This window comes from Fulmarus glacialis, unplaced genomic scaffold (genome assembly GCF_000690835.1).
Source record: "Fulmarus glacialis isolate BGI_N327 unplaced genomic scaffold, ASM69083v1 scaffold4368, whole genome shotgun sequence".
In the NCBI taxonomy this organism is placed as follows: Eukaryota; Metazoa; Chordata; class Aves; order Procellariiformes; family Procellariidae; genus Fulmarus; species Fulmarus glacialis.
In genome coordinates, this window is record NW_009228783.1 from 24,637 (window position 1) to 50,747 (window position 26,111).

Genomic DNA, 26,111 nt, shown 5'->3' on the forward strand with positions numbered 1-26,111 from the left:
TCCCTAAGAAAGGTGCCCAAGCAAACAGAAAAGGATTAGGAGTTGTTGCTTAGCCAGTCAGTGTAGGTACAGTTACTGTTTAAAGAATTAGCAGCTGTTAGAACCATCTCTGGCAACAAGTCAGCATATAGCCTTTTATAAGAGATTTTAATAGAACAGAAAGCTAGCTGCCACATATATACAAAATGAATGCATAGTTAATTGTGTGTGTAACAGGATAACCCACAATTTGTTTTACAGATGAATATTTTTTGGGTATTTTTCATAGATTTTAATTTTAGGATTTTCTTCTGCAAATTGCTGTTGTAATTATTTCGTGCTTAAACTTCATTGCCAGTCACTTTACCAAGTGTGTAAGACTTCTTTTCTGCTCTCCCCCGCTTTTTGGTATCTTTCTTTTCCCTGTAACAAGTGTGCCTGATGTTAGTTGGCAAGCAGCGGCTTCTTAGTGGCGCCTTCTGCTACTGAAGAGAAAAATGTCAACTGTGTAAAGCTGATGCTGTAGATTTCTTTGTGCTCAGTGCAGTAAAAACAGCTTATGGGGGTGGTGGTGATGAATCAGTTCAGGGTACATATCTGCTGTTGGTGCTCTCTTTATTGGCATCTTGATATTGGTTGGTTGTAATATTTTTAAATTTTTCATTCAAATCAACGTTGCCACTTCTCTTTCTTCTTGTGGAAGATAAACATTTCATTAGAAACAGCTTGTGAGAGTTCAAAGGAGAGAGAAAAGCTTGAGGCAGTTCTGCTACTGGCTTAATAACTGTATTTCCATGAGACCCTTTGTGGAAGACTTAAGTGATGAGAGAAGTCTAGTTCTCGAAGTTCTGCGAGGAGGAGGGATTCTTCTGGGGTTACTCCCGCTTCGTGCCAAGGGCGCAGTAGACTTGCTTCCATTTTCACAGCCCAGACTTCAGTGGGTCCAGCTGATAACCAAGGGTTTCCTTCTTCCACCTTTCCACCAACAGGTGCTGCTAACCTGTTTTCTTCTGAATGGAGACCTATTCTGTTGAAATCTTTAGACTGTGAATAAAATTTTTGGCTTTAGTAAGTCTGTGTATGGGAAGCTGTATGCATCTGCTTTTGAACTTCAGCCTAACTCGTCCCTACCAAGACGCCTTCTAGATGGTATTGCTGCAAAGTGCACAATATAAAGGCCCGAATCCTTATTTTGCACAGATTTCTAGTTTCTCAGGTTTTTTGTTAGCCAGTCAGCTTCCAGGTGAGGATTTTATACAGTTTTCCAGAAAGTCTGATATAATCAGACATACTTATGTGTGCTGTACTCATGTTTCTGCTTGAAGCGGTGGGGTTTTTTTGAATGTTTTGAAATACTTTGTAAAGTGTATTTTTGTAAAGGAGGAGCAGTTACCTTAATGTATACTCTTACTTTTTAGAATGTGTCAAAAGGAATCTTTAATAACTAGAAAAAACCCACCAGTTTAATAATTGTGGTTTTTACACAACAGGTTTGTGGGTGACTTTGAAACTTCTTCCAGGAGATATTAATCAGATTAGGAAGGAGTTTCCACACTTAGTGGATAGATCCACAGCCGTCGCTCGGAAAATGGGGTTTCCTGAGATTATTATGCCTGGTAAGCCATTGTGTGAATTAATGCTGCTTTGTTATATTTTAACCTTCTTTAAATATCTGTATATATGGAAGCTTTGCGGGGGGGGGAAAAGATGAATTTGAGGTATGGTATACATTAGAAATAATGGATCGTTGAAGGATTTTGTCTCATTTAAAATGAACGTAAAATACTTTGGTAATACCTGCCACATGTGTTATATAAATAAAACTGACAACCCCCCCAAAATGACATGATATCACGGTGACAGTGGAAATTCTCCTCTTTCTCCAGTGAAGAAAAATGTAAATGCTTCATATTCTCTCCCTAGCAAGGGCGTATGTAAAACTCCTATATTGTGATGAATCCAAACCAGAAAGATTTTTCAGAGGAACAGGCTTGATTTAGAGATATGCAAGTCTCTTAAGGTTTGTACTAGATTTGGATAATGTATTTGAAAGAAAGCCGTATTGTCTTCTTTTAATAAATACATTCGGTGGATGTTCAATTCTGGCGTTTACAAAAAAAACCCAAAAATGTGGTGCTTCGCAAAATAAAAATTGCCATAAGCAACAGACTACAGAAAAAACCCTGCACTGTTCTTTTCAGATTGATGGGCTCTGGAGGATCCATTAGGTATTTTCAAAAGCATCCCAGTTCCAGCTCTCCCTGTGGTTGCTGGCTGTACATTTGTCAGTTGTTTTACTATATATCTCTTGTGGTGTAAGTGCCTCAGCACCTCTGGTTGTTGACACGTAAACCATCTGCCTCATGAAATTATTGGAAAACCCCTGTTTCCACAATTCATTTTCAAAATTTCAGTTCAATTGGGGTGTAGTTGAAGACCATTTTAAGACATAAAACTAAATAGAACCCTCCCTTGCAACTCCCAGGCCAGCAAAAACATCGAACTACTTCCCTATGTAACAAGTTAAACAGACCTCTGTAGGCTGTTTAAATATTTTTAAATTGCAAAATATCTGTGTATGGGATAAATTAATGACTGTGTTGAAATTCATCCTTTCAAATTAATAATGAAAGATGATGTGTTAAAAAAAAAAAAGGGGGGGGGCGGAAAGGAACTGAGGTGTTTTTTGAGTGGTATGGTACATACTCTTAATGTTGATGTGGTATTCTTTCAGTCCAGAAATAATGTGTGATTTTTTTTGTTTGTTTGTTAGATTCAGCTTGCTGCACTATGAGTTGATAGTTCAGACTTTAGAAGTCTTAACACAATTCTAGCTAAACAGCTGTTTTCAGTACTGCTAGTTTTGAATATTCAAGATGCCGTGGCTTTTAAATGTTTTGGCATGTATATGTATGATTGCTGTTACTAAAATGTGTTGGTCGTCATTTCTATGCATCATTGGTTTCACAAATCAATAGGTACACTGTGAAAATTGTTAAGAACTTTGTGCTTTGCTTTTTCTTTTAGGTGATGTTCGTAATGACATCTATGTAACATTGGTTCAGGGAGATTTTGACAAAGGCAGTAAAACAACAGCGAAGAATGTAGAAGTTACAGTATCTGTTTATGATGAAGATGGCAAAAGATTAGAGGTATTAAAGTATTTAACATCTTTTTTTGATTTTGGTACATATCTGTTAAAGCCTTTTCAACATCTTTCTCTATATTTGTCAACTTAAGTCCCTGTTTTTATTTACAATAAAATTTTCTGCTTTGTTGTAACTAAACATATCTTGTCATATCAGTCCATGCACTTTGATACTAATTTCATGAGGAGCTCTGAGCATGAGCCATTCTGTCTTATTTTGACCTACTTCACTAATTTTTTTTTTTGTTGTTTATTTGAATGAAAAAGTGGAGTTTAAGATAGACATAAACATTTTCTCTTTTGTTTGTGTTTTCAAGAGCGTTATTTTTCCTGGCGCTGGTGATGAAGCCATCTCAGAGTACAAGTCAGTAATATATTACCAAGTAAAGCAGCCTCGCTGGTTTGAGACTGTAAAGGTAACTTCCTGTGTGTGGGTTAACAGGCAATTAATACAGGTTTCAGTGGAAAGCCTTGAGAAACAAAGCTGGGGAAATTCAATGCTTGTGATCGTGTTTAGCAGGATAGAAGTAATAGCTCAACTAAGGAAGGCTTTCAGAGACTGCTGCAAAATAGATTTGACTTTATTGCATAATGCATTTTATTTCATCCTTTTGGTCAAGACAACTGTTACAGCGGCGCTCCAACATCTGTTTAGGAATGATTTACTCTATTTCACGAAGGTGACCTAGAGAAGCAGGATATTAAGGTTAAAACATAATTCCTATAGTGTTGAACTCATCAGTGTTTTGGGATCTGGCTGATGGTGCTTTAACCTTGCTGAATTTGCTTGGGCAATAATGTTTTAGCTAAGTTTTAGTATTACAGAGGAGGCTGATGTTAGGTTTATAAAATATACGCTGTCTAGCTGTAGTCAGTGGGAGCAATATACGTGTACTGAGAAGGGACTTATAGCTACTCCCCACACCGTTATTTTAAGTCCAAAGATGCTCTTGTTGCATCTGTAGACAGAAAGTGTCTGCTAGGGAACGGCAGAAACCTAGACGTGGTGTTGGGGAGCAGTGTACAGCACAGAGCCTGAATGTGGGCGTGATTAAGAAAATACGACAGCTCTAGCAAAAATACTGGGGGAGGAGAGCATTGGTTACATCTCTGCACATCGGTTACATGTGGATCAGAGATACACTAATAGTATACGTAGTGCAAGTGTTGCATAGATAACGGATATGTTAAGAATTTTTGCTTTGCTGCTGTTGATAATCAAGTTCACCTCTACCAGTCAAACTCAAGAGGGGCTCATTCCTGAGCTGGGAGGAGTGGTAGGGGAGGCTTTGAGGTTACAGCCCAACACCTGAAGTTGCAGATCTTGTCGGGTAACTTAAAAGGCTTGCTTCATTCCTTCTCTTTCTTGGTGCAAGAATTGGTGATTTTCTTGGGGAATCTATGACCTTTCGAGGATGTCTATGGCAAAATGAAGCTGGTACTTAACGATTAATCTTTTAGAAAGAGCCAAGCATATTGTTGAAAGATGTCTAGATGAGATTTGGTAGCGGCTGATGATGTTTGAAGATACTGTACTGACTGTTTTCTTTCTCTGTCCTCTTTCCCAATATGTGAAGGTCGCAATCCCCATTGAAGATGTGAACCGCAGTCATTTAAGGTTCACGTTCCGTCATAGATCATCACAGGACTGTGAGTAATTCAGCCTTTTGATTATGGTTCTTGTCAGTGTCTGGTGCCAAAATCTGCTGAAACAGGCATAACATTCCTAATCTGTAATTGACTACTGTAATTGCTTTTAGTGCGGGGATAAGTTTTTTGCCTGCTTATTTTATGTTAGCATCTCAGCTTCTTTTTCCCTTTCCCTTACTATCGACATCAAATTTTTCCTTTCCTGTCCAGTTATTTCTCCAAGTCAAATAAAAGGGATAGTGAATAAAGCTTTCAGTTAGCGACTGAAAGAGTTGTGGTATTGTATATCTTAGAGGTAGGTGGGTAGGGAGTTGTAAAGGTATTTAACAACCCCACGTGTGAAATGGGAACATGAAAGAATTTACAGTGGGCTTAGCATCAGTAATTGAAGACTTAGCTATTAAGAAACTTGGTTTCTGCTTCTGGTTCTCAGACTGACTTATGGTTGTTTTGAAGTAATTTTGGTCTGAAAGATGTTTGAGAGCTCGTGGTTTTCCTCAGCTTTCCTGTAACGTTGCTGGCAGCTGAGATGCTTTATGCTGTTGAGGATCAGATCGAGACAGCTAGACATCTTCCATTTGTCAACAGTTGTTTTGTAGTAAAGTTTGAGGATTTGCCTTGGTTGTGATAATGTTCATTCCATGTAGTGATTACAGGGGCTGTCTTGCTTGATAGGAAAGCCTTTCAAAATCTGCAGCAAAATTTTTTTGCTGTAGAATAAATGCATAGACAAAAGCATTAATCAGGTAGTGTCCACTGGATGCATTTTAAGACGTTTAATACTCTTCATGTATACTTATCTGTGTAATGTGTAGTACATTACCCCATAGCGGTTGTTTAATTGAAGTTGTACATTTTGCAAATTGATCATTAATAAAAGATTTACTTAGTTTAGAAAATGATACTTGCTTATGAAAACAATGTGCAGAAAATTAGTGTCATTAGTGTCAAAATTATGATTGTACACTACAAATTACTAGAGTGAGAAATATTTTTATGATGACTCAAAAATTTAAGTTGTCCATGGCTTAAACATTAATTAGAGGCTGTGCCTTAGGGCTCCAGAGCTTTTTCACAGGCCGCTTGGGCTATCTCAAGTTGATTGCACTTTTCTTCTGGTTTTACTTCTTAACTTTGTGATTTCTACTTGCTCCATTGCTTTGTTATTACTTTACTTTTGATAATAGATTTTGAACAATGAGAGCAAACTGAATGCATTTTCTAGTTCATACTAGTTGTAAAGTGGGTCAGCTTTCAGAAGCTTAGGCACTTCATCTGTAGTTATGGATCCAATTTCTGTTTCGGTTCTAATATTCCCCCTATAAATGATAGAGCCCTGATGAGATCCTCAGTGCTGGTCTTTAAATCATTATTCTGGGTACCAAGCACTGCCATTCTTCTAACTCTGAAAAACCTGAACATTATAAATGCATCAAATTTCTGTGTGTGTGTTTTTTTTTTTTTTTTAAAAAGTTGCCTTAATTCAGCTTTCTAAATGAACACACAGACTATAGAAATATTAAGCATCTAGTTACTGTTGCCGTGGTCAGATTCTTAAGCATTTATTTCTCATATTTTTGGTTCTATCTTGAGTTTAGAAGACACTCCCAATTCCTTGTACCTTTCCTCCAACTGAGCATCTTTACTATGGTCTTTCATTTAGAGGTTATCCATGTTTTTGAGATTAGGTGGACTGTCTGTACTAGTATCAAATACTTAATTATGCTTTTTTGTTTGCTTGTTTGTTTTGTAACAGCCAAAGATAAATCTGAGAAAATATTTGCCCTAGCATTTGTGAAGCTCATGAGATATGATGGAACAACTTTGAGAGATGGAGAACATGACCTTATAGTTTACAAGGTAGAATTTTGAGATACTTCAGTCTTTCCATAGTAGCTAGCTCAGTGTGAGTACTACTGACTTTTAGTGCGTTATTGTTACAGAATTGCACAGAAAAATATGTTACAGACTATTCTGTTAGATCAAGCAACTGAATAGTAAGTATTGTGCAATTTGCATATTTGGCAGATTGATTGATAAACCTGGAGTATGTTTTACTGGACACGTTTTAATTTTTAAGGTGCTTGTTACCAAGTTTTATGTGTGTTTTCGTGACTGGGAAAAGTTACTTCTCTAGCCCTTTAAATATCGCATCTTGGCTCTAATCTGTAGACAGGTTAGTGCTAAATTACTGTTGTTAAAGACCCTTTGGATAGCTCCATTTCTGAGCAAACCTAAGAAAATCCAGTGTAAATAATAAAATTTTATTATTACCAAGGCTTTTTACTAGATATTTTAAAATTGTTTCATGTTGCATTTAAAACACTACTGTAGGCAGAAGCAAAGAAGCTGGAGGATGCCTCAACGTATTTAAGTCTGCCATCCACTAAAATAGAATTGGAGGAAAAGGGACACTCTGCAACAGGGAAGAGTATGCAGAACCTCGGAAGCTGCACCATCAGCAAAGACTCTTTCCAGATTTCTACTCTAGTTTGTTCAACAAAACTTACCCAGAATGGTAAGTTCGTAGAACTGCTGGAGCTTCTGCTCCTCGCAGTTGGAGTGGGGTTGTATGTACTGACTTTCCTGCCTTCTCCGTCGCCCTTCCTCTGTGGGTGGATGGTGGGTTGTTTGCGATGCAGTCTTGGATTAAATTGGATGCAGCAAAAGCATCTACTGAGTGTGTGTACTATCCAGCCTTTTCACTGCCCATGGGCTTTGTTTTGCTTTAGAGCGGCACATGTCTCTAAGAAAACAGAAGAATCCAAATTAAATGGAAATGGGAATATTGTTTGCTATATAGTTGAGACTTTTATACTGAAGTATTCTGAAAACAGGCTCTGTGGCATTTTACTTCTCTGTGGGTATGAATAATAGCACTAAGGAAGAGGATGAGTTTGCTTTCAAGAGTAGGTAATATCATGGTTCTGCTCCCAAATAGGCTGTTTTACATTATTTCTAAGGTGCAATATCCGTATCTTATGCTTGAAGAAAGCTCTGATGTTTTCTTATGTTGGGCAGAAGGGATGCAAGCATGAGAATGTGTTGCATTGAGGTCACTCTTATGTTCATACATCTTCACATGAACACAGAGTACCAGGAATGGAGTTGGCATATTTTATTTCTTTTAAAACTTGCCTTTTATATATTTTTCATGTGTATTTGTCAGCTGGCTGACTGCATCCAAAGGCTGTGGAAAGTAGAGCTGATGGCAGCCACCAAGGCAAATATTTCACATTGCCAGACTGTGCCCTTTCTGTAATTTTTGTGCTTCGTTGCCATGGAGCGGTCCCTTGTTCTCTTCGCTGCACCGGGAGTAGACTCGGGAGTGTGGGTGGGTCATTGAGATGTGAGTGAGTCATTCCAGGGAAAGGGATCATTCCTTCGTGACTCATGAGAAGGGAGGGCTTAGTTCAGATAGATCTGTCGGGAGTCGAGGTTGTGGATGAGGAGGGCTTGGGACAGGGGGTGAGTGGGAATAGTGGTTGGATTGTCATGTTGATGAGTTCCCCTCTGTCCAGGGGGGAGGTTACTACCCTGGTACGACTTCATAGTCAACTCACCATTTTATTGCAGTGTTTTTCAGTGGCGTCTCTGTTAGACCACGTCCTAGGTGTTTCACATTCAGAGCACATCAGATTCACTGCAGTCTGGCAGCCTTATAGCCTAAGAGGGTGTTTAGCAAAAAATTTAGAAATGATTTTGGAATTTCATAGCAAAGATGGGATCATAGCTCAACAGTAACACAGTGGTTTTGATGTTTTGTAGAATGCAGAAACCAGCATGTGGAATTGAGCTGCTTTTTGTTTGGGATATGATTAGGCTTTTTTTTTTCCCCTCTGTCTGTCCTAGCGCTTGTTAGTAGTTACAAGTATTTCATAGTGATCAATATATTGACGTTGCTTTCGCAGAACTATTATTAAAATTAAGACTGAGCATTGTTTTCTGCTTAATTTACATACAATTTGCTTTGAACTTTTGATCTTTATTTAATGTTACTATTAGTTATATGGTCTGTGAAACTTTTTTCTCAAAGTTGCCAAAGCCTCTTCTCTTTCTTCAAAGTATTTTGACATTATTAAAGAAGATCACCATGCATCCTTAAGCAATTTAGACAAAAAAAATACCAAACCCAAAAAATCAGCATTAAATTCCTCCCTCAAGTATCATTTTTCCTCTAAGTATTGGCAGCGCTGTTCAGATTATGGTTTCTGAAGCTGACTTTAACTTCTGTAAAATTGTTGGCTAATATTCTTCCTTTAACTTTCTTACAAATAAGTAAGTAAAAATCCATGATTACCCTCATTTACCAAAATGTTAAGCCAAAATAGAATTTCCTCCTTTTGGTCATCTATAATAGTTCTTCCTTCACCCTCCATTTGGAACTGGCTTTCAGACTTATTTTTAATAATTCTGAAAGTATGTTAATAAATCTTCTGGCTCCTTCTGCATTGTATTTGATGTTGTAGACTATCTTTTTGTATATAAGCTCTTTGAACACTCACTTGACTTCAGTTGTCTATGAACTGTAAGTTATTAATGTTGCTTTTCTGTTAGTAATTGATGTCCTCAGCATCTGAAAAGTCTCCAAAATAGCAGACTTGGCCACTGGTAAGACTTCGGCTATTTTCTTTGAGAGAAAGTGATAGTACTTAGTTAACATATGAGTGGTTGTTAGTGATTTGTGGCAGAATATGTTAAAGCAACACATTTCCTGGCCTTTTATTAGATTTTGCATTTAATTTTGAGGAAGAGTAGCAATGTAAACCAAAGAGGAGGACCGTTTGAAAACAAGCAAAAAATCCCCAACCTCCTCAGGAATCAATGAGACGACCAGGTCCTGGAGGCATCGGAGGTTGCTGTTCATCGCCACTTTGCCTCTTGGCCAGATTCTCCTCCTTTGCCACCTGAGGCAGAAGAGAACGTTCTTCCTCCCATATCCACAGCACTATGGCAGTGCATGCCTTTATTTTTATTCTGCTCTCAAGACTTTCTGTAACAAATATGTCCTTTACGGGCTGAAGAAACACTTCGACATAAACATCAAGTGCATTTTTGTGTAATGAAATAGAGCTTCTGTATTAAAACTCCAGAATTTAAGAATTGATGTGAAACCTGCAGAGGTGTGTGTGTTGAAGTCATGACTGACAGTGCCGCTGTCACCTGATGTATTACCAGGCAGTATGGCACTGGGTCCCCCCCTTCTCTAGGGGGTGGTTGACTCTGTGATACCTCACACTTGCTTTGCAACTGTTTACGTGTTATGGGGCATTGAATGCATCAGCAGACACCCCAGGTTTGTGGGGTTTGGTGTTATTTTTTTATTGGTTTTCTTTGGGTTTGTTTGGTTTTTCTTAAGGTCAGAAGTGAGAAATTTGATCCCTTACGTTACAAGGTATCTCCTTGCAGTTGACAGCATCTCAGTAGATGTCTCTGGGGTGGGAAGTGTTGGGCCTTCTGTTCTTAGGGTAAATGGTTAGCAAGGTCTGTTTTGAATCTGTTCCTGATGTCACGTCCAAGTCAGGGTTGTGTGTTGATTTTGTTTTCCTTTTTCTGAGCAGCCTGTTGAGCTATGACAAACTGAGGTCTTGTTTTCTCCTGCACAGGCAAGGCAGATTTGGTATTTGAATCTTCTTTTTCTGTCAGCTAGAAGCTGCAGATACCAGGAAATACAGGAGGAGGGGCAAAATGGCATCAAAAGCAACATCCCCCTCTATCTGAAGAGTGCCTGTGGATAGTAAATCTTACCGGTGCCTCTTACAAGGCTATTAAGATGGATGTCCTTTTATTATTATCAGGGTGATGGGAGTAGAACTTGAAATTGCATTAATGGGCTTGCTGGAAAATTTTTGTGATTACCAGTAGCCAGAGAGTTGTCTAGTGTTCCACCTATGTATTTGCTGTTGTGAAGCATCCAGGGTGTCTGTGAGGCTTATTGAAAGTATTTCTGTGTTTTCTGCCTAAAGGACTCAAACCTCTAGATAACAGTGACTGTTACTGATCTGGAGTCAAGACTTCAAGGAACCAGGGAGACTAGGCTTTCAGAAAACAGTTGAGAGGAATTTTATTTAGTCATTCAGCACAACTGGTAATTTAAAAAAACGCAACCAAACAAAAAACCAACAACCCACAAACAAAAAAAGCAATACACATGATATGACAAATTCAGGAGCTACAGTGGCATAAAAATGAAGATGTGAATACAGAATTAAAATAAAACGAGTCATAAAAAGTGGAAAATCAAATGCTTAAAGTCAAGAGAGAAGATTATTTCAAATTTAATTAGAGTGGAAATATTATTTAACTTCAATTCAGCGACTGGGCTTTGAGAAAAGTTTGGGTATCTCTATAGGTAAACCTTTGCCTAGGAACAGGTCAAGGAAAGCATATAACCAGGAAGTTGGACCATTTGCTTCCAATTGCTAAATAAGATGTAAAAGAAAATCTTCATATGTAGTCAATATAATCATAAGTTACATTCACCCAAATAAAGATGCTGTTGGCTACTTGGCAGGCTAGATGTTTGTTCTAACTCTTTGTAATTGAAAATCCTGTTCTGTCGTCTTCCTCTGATATTTTCCAATCACATAAATTTCACTTGACCTAGGCTGACTACAGTAATTACTATTTACTATAGTCTAAAATACTGTTTTACATTCTTATCCTATTCTACTTCCTGTATTATTTTATACTTAGACCTATTAGAAGAGTAGGATTAACTGACCGACTGGTACTTTGCTGGGGTTAATGCTTGCAGTAACAGGGTGAATGCACATTTTTACTATTCACGGTAACTTATTTTTCTCTTTCTGGTTGTTGGACTGCATTGACATTTTCTGTTTGCATATGTATATTCATTTAGCATTTGCTGTGTCATCACGCTGAAAGTACATGTGGGGTTTTTTTTCTTGGGGCAATACATGATGGCATTCAAAGATAATCTGTGGGCTGGCTCTTGTTCAGATCATTTCTTCTGTCAAGCTGGTGCCTTTTTAGAAGTCAGACTGAAACCAAATTCAGTGGTGGCAAGCTGATATAAACATGCTCATGGAACACTTTGGATAACTCATAGAGGCATCTTTACTTTTCTTCCAGAAGCAATTTTTCTGTTAATGTTGAGTTTGTAAGACTTTGGTTTCAGACTACAGGCTTCTTGTAGGATGGATATATTAAAAAATAAAAAAACTAAGAAGTTGAGGGCTTGGATTGTTCAAAGCTTTGATGTAGTAAAATGCTTTTTACTTCTGTTCTCAAAGAGGCTTGGTTTGAGTGCTGCTCAGAGGGGAATCTATCCCAAGGAGAACTGCAGTCCATTCCACTAGAAGTAATTTTATTTATTGCTTAGAATGAAAGATTTTTGGGAAAGTATAGCAGCTGCTCTGGGTCTTTGCATGTAATATCCAGAATATACTCTGCAGATGCATGCCTTGGTAAACATTTTGTTGGTTGCTTTCAAAGTTTGACTAAAAGAAGTGATGGGGTATTGGTTGGGAGAAGCTGTCTCTCCTTACTGTTTAAGAGTTACATTGGGCAGAATTCACATAATATTAACCATATTGGGGGGCGGAGGTAATACGCAGTAGTAATCCAGTGGCTAAACTGAAGGTAGACAGTCTTTAAAATCTCCTATTTCTCTCTTTTTGGGGGCTTCTACTGAGGATGACTTATGGGCAGTTTGTTCTGTGCTGAAAGCGGATTTTTAATGGGGTAGGGAGGAATTTTTCCCTGGTGCTAGTTTGGCTAAGGCAGGATGAGCTTCGGGTTTTGGGTTTGTGGGCAATTCATGTTGCACCTCAACAAATGCTAGCGTGGGTTTCACTTACTGGTTCTCCAGTGTGGTTGTTAATATTTACTAGCGTGCTTATTTACAGGGGAACCCCAATTGTGAGTTGCCTTGTGAGAAGTTTTCCTTAAAGGAAACTGAAAAATGGTGTTGTGGCTCTTTATGACTAATAAAAGAGAGAGCTTACCTTCTGTATTCTTTTATTTATCAGTGAATGCTGAAGTGACACGATCTTAATGGTGGGATGTAGAAGACTATTTGCAGTTTGTTTGTTTTGTGATCTTATCTGTACCCTAGCGCTCTATCACTCGGAAGCAACCAAGAAATTTTGGGCATTATGAGTTATTAGGCAGACAGCTTTCCAATGAATTAGCTTAGTTTGCAACTGTTCGCCTTGCATTGTGCCTTATTTTCTTTTCAGTTTATTCAGTGAGAGAAGAGAAGCTAGAAACATTAATGCTGGAGGAGTCACGGCCCTGTAGATATGACTGTGTTGGTGGCTGACTAATTCCATTTTGGCATCTTTTTCTAAACACACAACTGTTGTGTACAACAAATTAAAACCGAGGATCAGACTTTCTTGGCCTAGATTTTAATGCTGACATTTCAAAAGCAGTCTGCTTTTTTGAAAGTCTTCCAGAGTTCTTTCATGATAGAAGTATTGTACTAGTCAGAGGCATACGGTGTTGTCCAGTGAAAATGGCTGACCTATGGAAGTAAACCTGTTTGTCCTGAGCATAGTTATGGGGTGTGAGTGAAAGTAAATATCCTGCATGATACAATTGTTTTTCTTATTCCTAGTTGATCTCTTGGGACTTCTGAAATGGCGATCTAACACAAACCTGTTGCAGCAGAATTTGAAGCAGTTGATGAAAGTTGATGGTGGTGAAGTGGTTAAGGTAACAAATTAACTTCTTTAAAAATAAATTTGGTATCATAATTTTGCTGCATCCCATATTTTGAGGTATTCATATCTTTTTGTCCCCCCCCCCCCCCGCACGCACTTACACATTATAACCAGGTGTCTCTCATTGTTCAGGATGCTAGTGCCCTTCTCCCTGCCCTCAAAGAACATTTCAGATGTTGAGTACTGATAAAACACACATAAAATGCAAACTTCTGAAAATGTAGGATGTTTTTTTTTTTTAGCAGTTCAGTGAATTTTTATATACAGGTACATGAAGGCAAAGGGCTTTTTTCCTTGCAAGATTAAAATGTCTTGGAATTCTTACATGGTGATATTAAATGTATTTTTAATATACGGATGTGGAACGCAATCCTACCGTGTGCTGCTGATATTTTTTTTTTTAAAATATTTCTCCTGAAAATATTTAACTGAGCCAAGTTATTTACATTTGCCAAGTCCACTGAGTGATGGTAGAGACCTATATAAAGACAGATTTAGCTGTGGAAAAGAGTAGGCTGGGACTTTATTGAATGTGTTGTAATAAATCAAATCTAAAAAAGTGTCAAAAGATGCAATGTATTGGGGACAGATGACCCTTAAGGGCCTGTAGTGTTGTTTTCCTACTTCAGTGGGTTTTAATTTGGTTACTCGAAGCATAATGAATGCCTCATCCTGAAGTAACTTAAAACATTTGAGACTGCTGATATTATCCTTTAAGTAACTTAAAACATTTGAGACTGCTGGTATTATCCTTTATGGAGTAGGGTGTATCTCACATGATTTGTTTTTCGAGAAGGTTCTACCTACTGCAGTTTTGTTGTGGATCATTGGATAGCTAAAAACTTGACACTGATATTCGCTTCTGCCAAGCATTGTCATAGTTCTGTCATTTGTAATTTTCCCTCTTCTCCAAATGACATCAGAGTGCGTACAGCAGATTACTGCCTGATCGATATTGGCGATTTGAGAAGCACGAGAATGCAGCACAAACGAGGTTTAAGTAAAAGCAATATTGGAGCGAGTTCCCCAGCTGGCACACGCTCACCCCTCCCTGCACTGTTGCAGGACTCGTATAAAATCGTTCTCCCTTCTCCCTGTTGCATAGGGATCTGAGCGGAACTTGTTTTATGCATAGGACAGAAGAGTGAAGGTTTAATGTTGCTCTCTTCACCATTTTTATTCTTTTCTTAAAAGACCATTGTTTATCCATCTGTTACAGCAATGTTCAGGAAATCTTTGTGTAGACTGCTCTGTTGCATGTTCATAGTATCTAGTTTGTAACTGTTCTTTTGTATTCTTTCAGCTTTTTTTGTCCTTCGTGTTTTTAAATATGATACATGGTACAGGCTATGTATGTTACAAGAAGTATGCATTTGATAAAAGATATTAAAATTTTCTGTTAAACTATTTCTGCTTTTTTAAAACTCCAGTAAAATACCTCTGCCTACTGGTGTTCATTTATCGCTAAGTAGAGATCAGCCAAGGTACTAATTCTGTGGTTGACTGTTTCAACAGTGTATGGAAACTGTAAATGTTATCTTCCTTAACAGAGGCTCTGACTCCATCTATGTAGAGAGTCTATAGGATATGAGAATGTAAACTGATAGTCTAAAAGTACTAGCTCCCTACCTGAGAAACGTTTTCCTGCCACTTTATACAACAAAAGCATCTATTCTGTATTTTTCTTGCTGTTGCGTGAAGTCCTTGTGAACAGATGTAAAACTTGAACTCTACTAATGAAAGTCAAGTATGAACTGGATTCCCTCCAGAACTGAAGTCTAAAATCAGCTGCAAGCGTTTTGGCTTTTCTGTTTTTTCATCTTCAGATATTAGTAGCATGAACTGTGGCTCCATGTTGATGTTTTTTATGGAAGTTTGGCATTCAGCAGCGTTTAGGGAGCTGCTAAATGGAGGTTAATTCCTAAGATTTAACTCTGGATTTAGTAGATAGTCCAAGTGAATCATGTTTGATCTAGGAGACTCACTGCATAGATAAAGATTTTTGAGAGAGGAAGGTGGGAGTCAGGCTGTTTCTCCATCGCTTCCGCAATGTATATAACATCTCTTTGTAATTCCAATCTCAGGGATCAATTGCCTTCTGTTTGTTCAGACGTTCTTCCCCAACTATACCTTGTCTCATCTACAAGACAAAAAACATTTTTACTTCATTTGAGACAGACTTGCTGGAGCAATCCATGTTGAACTCCTTGTCTCTCAACCAAAACAAATACAAACTGAGGCCATGATCCATCCTCATTCTGCCTTGGAGGAGCCCATGTCGTTTTTGTCTCGTCTGGTGGAAGAAAATGCTCAGACGCAGAATCCCATGCCGATAAAACTGAATGCATTGATGAGTATCTCTGGTCTATGCATGTACTACTTGTCACTGGGAAGAAATACTGTAATTATACATGCATAAAACAGCTTTATCCCTCTGCTTAACTTGGGTTCCCTGACACTAATCTGCTTTTACTTCCGTGTTGCACAGATCAGGGTGTCCAGCCAACTGGCTAGTGAAGACTTTTCCTCTGTTACAGTGATAGTCTTGTAGGTTTTGGGCTGGGGCAGAAGGTTGTGTGCTCTGTTTCCCATGCCTGCATGTATGCTCTCATTTGAAATTGTGGATCTGAGTTATGCAGTTGTGAAAAGCGGTATGCTGTGCACTTTTCATTGCTCAGCTCAAAAGCACTGAGGATGATTTGATTTATTTGGCATGAGACTGAGTTGCTTGTCTGGTTTGTGCTCTGAAACATCAGTTTTCAGAAACTGCATGATCCTATTGACTGTCTGTTGAAACTGAGTTTTGAAACACATTTTTGTTCATTGACTATAATAGATTAAACTTACTGTTCAGGTGTACCAAGTGTGATTTTTTTTTCTATTTGAGTGATACGGCTCTGTAGATATAGATAATGAACTTAACTAAAAAATAATTTGCTGAAAAACATAATGTTAAATTTTCCTTTTTTTCAGCTAACTTTTAAGATGTCATTACTTTGTAAAATATATAAATGAAAGCAAGTATGTCTGTAGAAACCTGTGTGATATCTGAATTTCATTTTTCCTGTAAAATGTGATGAATTGTGTATTTATTTGTAGTTTCTTCAAGATACCTTGGATGCACTTTTTAACATAATGATGGAGAACTCGGAGAGTGAGACATTTGACACGTTAGTGTTTGATGCTTTGGTAAGTTTGGTATTTCGGATGGAATAAAATGTAGGTACTGCAATGATGAATAAATAAAATAAACATGGTGTAAATGCTAGAATGCAGATTACTAATGAAACAGATCTTATTAGCTGTTAGTTATTTATTATTTAATTTAAAATGCATGGAAGGTTTTTATTATATTTGAAGTTTCAGTTGGACTTGATCAAAAGGAGATTGGATTACATCATGTCATCCTCCCTGAAAAGATGGAAGCAATCAAGTCCAGTCATTTTAGTGGATTAACAGCAGAATTTAGGACAGAAATAGAAAGTTTCTGCTTGGAACAGAAAACTTTGTGATGAACAGGAAGTTTTTCACAGGAGGGGAGAATATTATTACATTTGGAGGATAATCAAAATCCAGAATCTGTGTGTTTTTAATGTTATTAACGTGTCTTATCGAAAATAAAGGTGGGTGAATGTACAACATTAAAGATTTTTTGAGGATAGTGCAATAATTATGCTGTTTTTTTCAGGTATTTATCATTGGACTGATTGCTGACAGAAAATTTCAACATTTTAATCCTGTCTTGGAAACCTACATTAAGAAGCATTTCAGCGCTACGTTAGCCTACACGTAAATTTTTAAAATTACTTTTTCTAACGTAGCTTGCACAGTTTTTCCAAATAACGTTATTCAGTTACTTGTTCACGTAGTTTAATTAGGAATTTGCCCATAGAGCTTGGGAGGGTGGGAGATTCTTGAAGAAGGATGGAGGTAGTATGTCTTTTGTATGTCTTTCTCTCTTGAAATAACAGTAATAAAACTCTTGGTCATTTGCAAGGAGGAAGTCTTGATTTTGTTGTATTGAAGGAGGGGATGATTTGACTATTTCAGGAATTGTTTTGTAATCATAAGCAATTCTCAGTCATACTTGAGAAAGAAATCATTTAAGATGCTTCAAATAGATGTTGTTTGGTGCATTAAACTGATGTTCTACCCTGTATTATCTGCGTTACTGTCACTTTGGCGAGGAAGCAGCGAAGAACAAAAAAAGCAAAGGTCCATTATAGTTTCTGTCTTAAGTATTTCTTGACAGTTAGGTTCTTTGCTGCTGCTTCAGACTATTAGTGTTGGAGGAAAAATACATAATGGATATCTTTGCAGTGTTGGGTGGAAAACAAATCCAAACCGGGGAACCTGCTGTGCACTTTGCTGTTATACAGTCTCTATTACGTGACCAGAAAATGTTTGAGAAGTATTGATTTTAAAATAGTGAAGATGAGTCACAACTTTGATATTACGATCACTTTACTAAGTTACAACCACTGTTGCAGCCTTCATGTGAAGTGAATAAAGGATGAAGCATCCTCCAGCGTCTGGTTTTATTAGCAAGAGCTGAAGGTGGCCCTTTTGCTGGTAGGCATGGAGAGCATCCTTCCCTTCCTTAAATGCAGGGAGGCAGAAGCGGGTTTAAGCTTGAGGATGCTGGAAGATGTGAATTCTGGCTTGACTTGTGCCCGTGGGCATGAGAGATCCCTGCCCCCTCCCCACCTTTTATTACACAAGTTTGTTTAAGTAAAGAAAGGTTGCATTGACAATATCTAAGTGGTTACTTGAAATTCTTAGGCAGTTTACGCCTATTCAAATAAGTGTCCATATATCAAGATACCTGTCTGCTCAATGTTATTTTCTGTTAGTGGTATATAATGTTGTACTTACTTACTTTTAGTGTGAATGTTGAAACATACAGAGTAGCTAGGATGATTTAAAATGGAATTGCTTGTAGTTGCATTAAAATCGTGATTTATATTCATTGGAAGGGAGGTAGTTGAAATGGTATTATTTTTAAAATTGTGTCACTTTCAAGTTTGATAGAGTTTAAAATGTGGAATAAGAGAATTTCCAACTGGTGTTACATACATTTTTGAGAAACAAATTTCACAAATTCTAGCCCAAAATCCATGGGAAAACTATATAAAGGGGAGGGAGGCCTTGTTTAATGAAGAAACTCCCATTCTCTGTGTTTTAATTTTAATAATGTGTTTGTAATTATTTTTATTAGTAGTAGTAGTAGTTGCATCTTTATAATAGCTTAAATCTGAATATCCCTAAATATCCAGCAGAAAATAAGTCTTATCGAGATTTGCTGTATTGCTTGTACATTGAATGCTTTTGCGGTCTGTGTTTTTTCTTTTTTTCTCAAGAATAGGTTGCAGCTACTTACCAGCAAAGCCAAGAACATAATGAGTTTGAGTTGCATAATTAATTTTGTAACTTGCTGGGCACTACTTAGCCACATAATTCTTCTTTAAACCTTTCAAAATGGAAATTCTCTGTGTGCATACTTGTAACTTGTATGTGTTTTTGTGTTTAAACAGAAAACTGACTAAAGTTTTAAAAACGTACGTGGATAATGCTGAGAAGTGTGGTATCACTGATCAACTCTTTAAAGCTATGAAAGCTTTGGAGTACATCTTCAAGTTCATAGTGCGGTCCAGGATATTGTTCAATCAGTAAGTATGGCGAATGCTGAAACCTCCTGTAATTCCCATTGACAATGTTGTTCAACAAGTGTCACAATTATAACACCACAAGTTAAACTTGCTTAATGTTGCACTGTTTTAGAAATATCTTAAGTTGTTAGAATTTATTTCAGGAGGCAGCTGTTCCCTAAGAGTGAGCCAGGTTTCCTTAATCTTGAACCCAGCTGCATGGAAGGTAGTGAACAGAAGAAACCTGTGTCTAACTGGGATGTATATTTTATGTAGCAGTGCACTGCTAAAATCATGATGTGTTGCAGCTCTCTATAGTTTAGGTCTCTGAACAAATAAAGCTTGCCACTATTTGGGAAACTTTTGTTAATCACTGTCTGATACTGGAACTGAAATGTTGAAGCTACAAGTAGCCGTACTGCCTTGTCCCTCATCCGTGCCTCGGCTTTGCTAGTGACTTTCCTCAGATGGCTGCAGAAGTCTGGGAAGGCTAAAGCATTGAAAATTTTGCAGCAAAGCAAAGAGACAGCTTTTCTGGATGGGAAACGTGACGTTTGTCCTTGCGTGGTGCTCACAGGGCTCAGGGAGAGGCCATGGTTTGCAGAGGGCTTTATTCTAGACATGGAGAGGGAAGAGAGTCACAATGGACAACGAGGGGGGAAAAGGAGTATGAGATGCACCTTTTTTGACACACTGCCTCGTAGAAGAAAACCACAAATATTGTTGGAGTTAAACCCTCGACAGCTCGGAGCTCGCCAGGCCCCCCACCTGCCAGAGCAGAAAGAAACTGTTTGGTGGTCGGTTGCAGTTTGTAGGGCCCTGCAGTCTCAATAGATTTCAGCGAGTGAGGCGGGAAAGTGGAAGGAAGGAAGGGCTGCAGAAATCTTTTCATCGAGAGTGATAGTATTTTTGATAGGAGAATCGTTTGGGTTTCTGTAAAAGCTCTTTCTATGCCTGCCGGCGTGGCATAGGCCTGCTTGGGGGACTGTCTTCTGCTCCCCACTCAGCTTCCTCACTGGCGCTGTCTTCAGTAGGCGTCCATCCATAAAGTCAAGCATAAACAATTATTCTAAGTTAATTTGGAAGTCAGTACTGTGTTTTATACACAAAATATTAAAAATTTATAAAACAAGTTGATGATGTATTTGTCTTCATTTAGATGCAATCCTTTTACTACTTGTTAGTGATGGTAACAACCTTATTACAAGGGATTTATGTAGAGCTCTGAAGTTACCAACTTCACCAACCTTTCTCTAAATTAAAGATTGTAATTTATTTCTGTAGGAGTCTTGCTGTGAGATTCAGAAAATACTGAATGTCACTTATACTGTTGCAGGTCCTACAAATCACTTGAAACCAGAAAAAAATAATTCTCTCTTGCTGCAGATTAGATTTACACACAATATGACCCTCTAGTATTGGCTGTTGGATTTCCTTGTACTAAGCACTAATTCACAGTCCTTTAGCGTTGGGAAGACACAGCTCTCAATGACAAGGGATTAATCAGCGAAGCTACTGAATGCTGAATGACACCATGATTTGTTCTGCTGTAAGACTTGAATCCTGCCTGAGGTGTGTGATTTGAAGTGATTATAATGCAGAAGCGTAGCAGTGTTCTGAAATATTGTTAGTGTTTTACTGAGAAATTTCAACGAGCAAACAGAATCTTTTATTAAAAAAAATTACATATATTTAACTTTAGTAATATGGTAGTGGAGTGAATATATGGAGCATTTTAGTAATGTGATTGCAGGCAAGCTTCAGTTCTGGATAAATACGTAGAAGCCTAGCTCATCTAGTTAAAGCCTGGTGGCAAGTCTATTTGTTCAGTATATCAAGGTTTATAAAGGCAAAATATTATAAGTGAACTTTATAAATATCTTTATTTGGTTTACTCAGTAATGATCCCAGTGGTTATGTTGCATTTACAACAGTCTTGAAATTTTGAAGGCAGTGCTAGAAGGGTCAGCTTGGGGTAATCCTGGTTTTCTCGTAGCTGCAGTGTTTTTGTGCATTATCAGGTGTATTAAATAAACATATTTTAATAACTGACAGTAGAAACACATTTCTGACTAACTTGTTTATTTTTATTACAATTCCCTTTTTGAAATGCAAAGCTTTTTGTCTGAAGCAGTTTGATTTATTGGACTGTCAAGTTTAGTTACTCCTTATATTGGTATTAGTTTCACCTCTCTAATCTGTTCAGGGGGACACTGAAATCCATTATTGAAATTGGGAGTTAACAAGTAATTTGTCCTGCATAACCCCCAGTTTTAGCCTAAAAGGGGAATAGAAGTTTGCACAGCAAAATAACACAGTTTAATATTTTTTCTGTAGCATTCATTTCCCCTGTGTACTGGTTAAATAGCTTTTTTTTTAATATCTGTGACTCCCAAAGGTTTATGAACACAGCATTAAAAATGATACACATTAGTTTCAGTGTAAAGCAGCAAGAACATTCTGAACTCCACGTTTATCTTAAAAAGATAAGTGCTTTTCCTTCTGTAATAGGTGGTCCATCATGATATCTTCAAACATGAAGAAATCATACTATGACTGTACATAAAAATTCCTGGGTGTGGTGCTCTTTTTGAGCTGCAAACCATATTCCAGACCTTCTTACTAGGTTTAACCCCAGAAGAAAATGGAGGAAAATAGAGGGGAATTGAACTCTTGCTGGGAGCTGCTCTAATGGGTCTTGGTGCAAAATGTTTGGGTGAGCTCAGGGACAGAGCTTGTGGAACCAAGGAGGGCTTTGGAAGCCTATATGCTGTTGGATGAGGCTCTTGGAGGCAGTCAGAGCCGACCGGGTAAGCATGGGGTTTTAGTCAGGGGAAGACGTCCCATCTGATGTTTGTAAACACCCCTGTTTAGATTTGACCTGGATGCCAGGTTCTCCTGGGCTTCTTTTAAGCACTAATCCTTTTTTTTTCTTTTGGGTCATGTTAAGTCTGTATAGCTGAGGTTCAAGAAGTGTATTTGCAACAGCCCTTATGTAGGTGAGTCGTACATATTGCCAAAGGCGGGGGGGGGAAATTTAAAGGATTTATGTGGAGCTAGTGGTCTTCTCTCCCTCCCTTTCCATTTCGTAGTGAGAATTATCTTATCCTACACCTGAACCAGAGATCATGCTGCATGTAAAATATTCAAGGGAGTTTCAGGAACATTCATTCTTGTGCTGTATTGAACCAGTGGACCAAGTTCTTCAGCTTGGCTGTATATTTTTTGCCTTTGGTGTTGTTCAGGTGTCTCAGGGCAGTTTTTATCCCCCTGAAAGCATCCGGCAGAGAGAGAGAGAGGGGGGTTGCTGTGGGAAGATCAGCTCTGAAAAATCCCGCCTGAAGGCACAGGGACCTGCCTTCCGAACTTTAGCTGTGGATTAGTCGTTCTGCTGCAGCAGCTGTACTGAATGTATGGGAAACTGAGCCTTAACTAGTCCAGTGTCAGTGAGCCAGGAATTAGAGGTGAAATGCATTTTAACTTTAGCACTCCCTTCCCTTGGGGAAAAAAAAAAGGTGGGGTTTTTTTTTTTTTAGCGAATAGTGGGCTGATAGGCATTTTCTTTCTTTCACAGAGCTTAAGGTCACTCACCTTAGGCCACTGGTAGATTTTAATGATTGCTGGCAAGTTGTCTGGATGCTTTCTGGCTTCCACATCAGAGAGCTGCTTGGCATTGGTCCTCCCAGACACCTGCTAGCTTTTGTGCAGGGTGGAGAGACTCTGTCCCACTGCTGTGTGGGCATGTGGAATTGGGTCACCGCTGAGGGATTCACCGTGACTTGATGGCGTGAACAACAATACTGGATGTGGTATTTTACATAGGAAGCTTTAAAATAAAAATTGTTGTTCCCGCTGTGACCTAGCCTGGTCAGTCTGTCTTTAGGTTTTTGTGAAAGAAAACTCTTGGTTCAGTGAAGAAACTTGTAGGAATTCTTGAACATGAAAGTAATGCAACAAATTATCATCTGTCATTTGAACAGATTTCTTTTTAATGTATTTCCATTTTAGTTAGATCGTGCTTATGAAACCTAATTATTTTTCAGACTTTATGAAAACAAAGGAGAAGCAGACTTCAGGGATTCTCTGCTGCAGCTCTTTAAGTCCATCAATGAGATGATGAGCAGCATCTCCGATCAAACTGTCATAGTGAAGGTAGGTACTTTACAGGTCTTCATCTTGGCTTTACTTTTGCATCCTAAACTATAGTTAGGCGGTCAATGAAGTGTTTGTCCCCAAAAACATATTTTACCTCAAACGTGGTTAATACCTAGCGCTTCTGATGAAGAGTTTGTGACTATATAAAGAATGTGCTTCGAACAAGCAAGTTTACTTAAATTGCTGCAAACTCCTCGCTTTTATTTTTAAAAGAGAACTTAAGGGTTAAATGATGTTTAGCTTATTTAACTTGTATAACCTTAACTTTAAGGTATTTTTAAGGCGTTATCTTTAAGATGCTGATGACAATGTAGATCCTCGTGTTCTTATGCACTTATTTATATCCTAGGCAGTTCAGGAACTTCAATATACTATCTTAAGCCCTCGTACATGTTTTTAATGGAAAATCAGTAGTGAGTCAGACTGCAAACTCCACCCCACACCCCTCTTCTTTTGTCCCTTTAAAATGGTAGCTACTTTTGGTAGCATTGGCTGGCTCATGGAATTGGGAATGTGGTCTCTGACCTCTAATGAACATGGTATTGATACTACAGAGCAGAAGCCTTGAATTGTAGGACTGGTAGATTTTTTGTATCCAGAGGAGTGTGAGGTCATTGTGCCAATACCGGTCTCATGTTCTGTTATTGAATCTCTTTCACCATGAAAAAGTACAGAGACTGTCATGAACACGCGTTTGATAAGCTACACCTTGAAGTTCTCCGTGTGGTTCCAAATAGAATTTATAAAAGGACATAACTCTTGACCTAGCCATGCTGAATCAGTTGAAAGATGATGACCAGAAAGAGGCTAAGAATTGGGATTGAATTTGGGACAGTTTGACAGTATGACGACTCCTGCTCAGATGTGCAGTGGTTGTGCATTAGAGGAATTTTTTATAGCAGCTGGGAGGCAAAAACAGGGAGTGGGAAAGTCCTGTGCCGGTGCAAGAGGTTCCTCTTGAAGGGAGCTGGGAAGAGTACAGCAGGAAAACACCTAAGTCAAAGACACCGGTCCTTTGTAGCTGAGCATGCAGGTCTTAGGCTAGTAATACCATGCTGAGCACACAGCAAAAATAGATAGTGGGGATAAAGCTGCTGAGTTCGAATATTTTAGGCAGAGAGACTGAGACTGTATCATCTGATAACAAAACAGGGATATTACATGTTTCAAGAAAGCTGTATTTTCATTCCATTGACAAAGCATCTATCCTGAATGGAAATTGGTAGGTTTGAGTCAGTGGCTCAGTGTGCGCTATCTGGTGTTTTACAAATAGGATGTTTTTGTATTATGAGGATTGAATGTAAGATTTATTTTCCTGAGACTCGTTTGTGAGGCCTACTTCAGGAAGGCAGGTGAACATGAGCTTTTTTCTTTTTCAACAGTTTATACCTTGGGGAAAAAAAAAATTAAAATACCCCAAAAAATAGATTGAGATGCACGAAAAGACAAACTTCCTAGCAAAGGCTAGAATGATCCCACTACAGCAGGGTCTGTCCTAGTCTGTGTATTGTTTCACATTCAGATCTCTGCAAACTTGGGCAGAGCACATGTACTGTCTGCATTTGGCTACGTGAAGTATGCTGATAGATGAAACATTGACAGATGACCCAGTGTGGGGTTGTCTGAGAAGTGAGCTTGTGGATGCCTTTCAGAAGCCTTGACAACCTTTCATTCATTATTCATTGCTTTCATCTCCTTTGGCCTCTAATTACTTCGCTCTTAGAATACATAATTGTTAGTATTGGCATTTTGCAGCTCATGAGATTGCTTTTATTATGTTCAAATATCCACTGAAGCACTAGAGTTTTTTCAGTAACTAGAAATGTTTGGTTCTATACCAAAGAATAGAATTATTGAATAGGTAGATAAATGTGGTTTGTTTTTTTTTTTTTGAGAGAGAGTGAGTGAGGATGGCTTCTGTGAATCTTGCCTGACAAAGCTGTTGGAGTCCTGGGAGGGTGTCAGTAACCATGTAAAGTGGACATGACCTTACAGGCTTCATTCAGCATCTTTATCGGTGATCTGGAGTTGGTAGTTAAGTACCATGCTAGTGATGAGGGACATCAGAAGGACCTCACAAAACCGAGTGGGCTAAAAGGTGAGTTTCCAGGTAGACAAATGTAAGGCAGTGCATCTCAGGAAGAGTAAATTAATCCCTGTATGATGGTCTACTTAAAGCTGGCAGTTGCAGTTTGAGGAAGACGCCTTGGAATCATAAATGACAGCTCTCTGGGGTCATCGGTTCCATGCGCAGCGGCAGGCAAAGACGCAACAGGGTGGTGGGTGTCAGAAGGATAATGAGAACGTGGCAGGGCTGTCATTTTGTTGTTAGATACGCCTGGTGCATCTGCATCTTGCGTGCCAGGTACTCTTCTGGTCTCCGTGCCTCAGGAAATAGTTACAGTACGGAGAACCAGGATGGGGAATGGTGCATCTTCCTGGCGGGTGAGCGGTCTGTGAAACTCTTCTGCACCAAATCCCACAGTATAAGAAATGGGGTGCACTCACTGACATCAGTAGAAGGTTAGTCTATGTTCTGGTTTCGGCTGGGATAGAGTGTGCCAGGTACTCTTCTGGTCTCCGTGCCTCAGGAAATAGTTACAGTACGGAGAACCAGGATGGGGAATGGTGCATCTTCCTGGCGGGTGAGCGGTCTGTGAAACTCTTCTGCACCAAATCCCACAGTATAAGAAATGGGGTGCACTCACTGACATCAGTAGAAGGTTAGTCTATGTTCTGGTTTCGGCTGGGATAGAGTTAAATTTCTTCCTAGTGCTGTGTTTTGGATTTAGCATGAGAAGAATGCTGATAACACACTGATGTTTTTAGTTGTTGCTAAGT

At 38.6% G+C, this 26,111-nt stretch overlaps 1 protein-coding gene across 1 annotated transcript in view; it reads left to right on the top strand.

The window, feature by feature from the left end:
* LOC104081002 (dedicator of cytokinesis protein 1) overlaps nucleotides 1-26,111 on the top strand; it is a gene marked incomplete at its 5' end in the record, with an annotated part of 84,646 nt that overhangs the window by 23,362 nt on the left and 35,173 nt on the right. Inside the window, 11 exons of the mRNA XM_009583585.1 lie at nucleotides 1,470-1,595; nucleotides 3,007-3,131; nucleotides 3,445-3,543; nucleotides 4,705-4,777; nucleotides 6,534-6,637; nucleotides 7,112-7,295; nucleotides 13,362-13,459; nucleotides 16,567-16,656; nucleotides 17,156-17,256; nucleotides 19,002-19,136; nucleotides 23,159-23,267. Of these exons, the coding sequence (XP_009581880.1) occupies nucleotides 1,470-1,595; nucleotides 3,007-3,131; nucleotides 3,445-3,543; nucleotides 4,705-4,777; nucleotides 6,534-6,637; nucleotides 7,112-7,295; nucleotides 13,362-13,459; nucleotides 16,567-16,656; nucleotides 17,156-17,256; nucleotides 19,002-19,136; nucleotides 23,159-23,267 (1,244 nt within the window). The remainder of the gene's footprint in view (nucleotides 1-1,469; nucleotides 1,596-3,006; nucleotides 3,132-3,444; nucleotides 3,544-4,704; nucleotides 4,778-6,533; nucleotides 6,638-7,111; nucleotides 7,296-13,361; nucleotides 13,460-16,566; nucleotides 16,657-17,155; nucleotides 17,257-19,001; nucleotides 19,137-23,158; nucleotides 23,268-26,111) is intronic.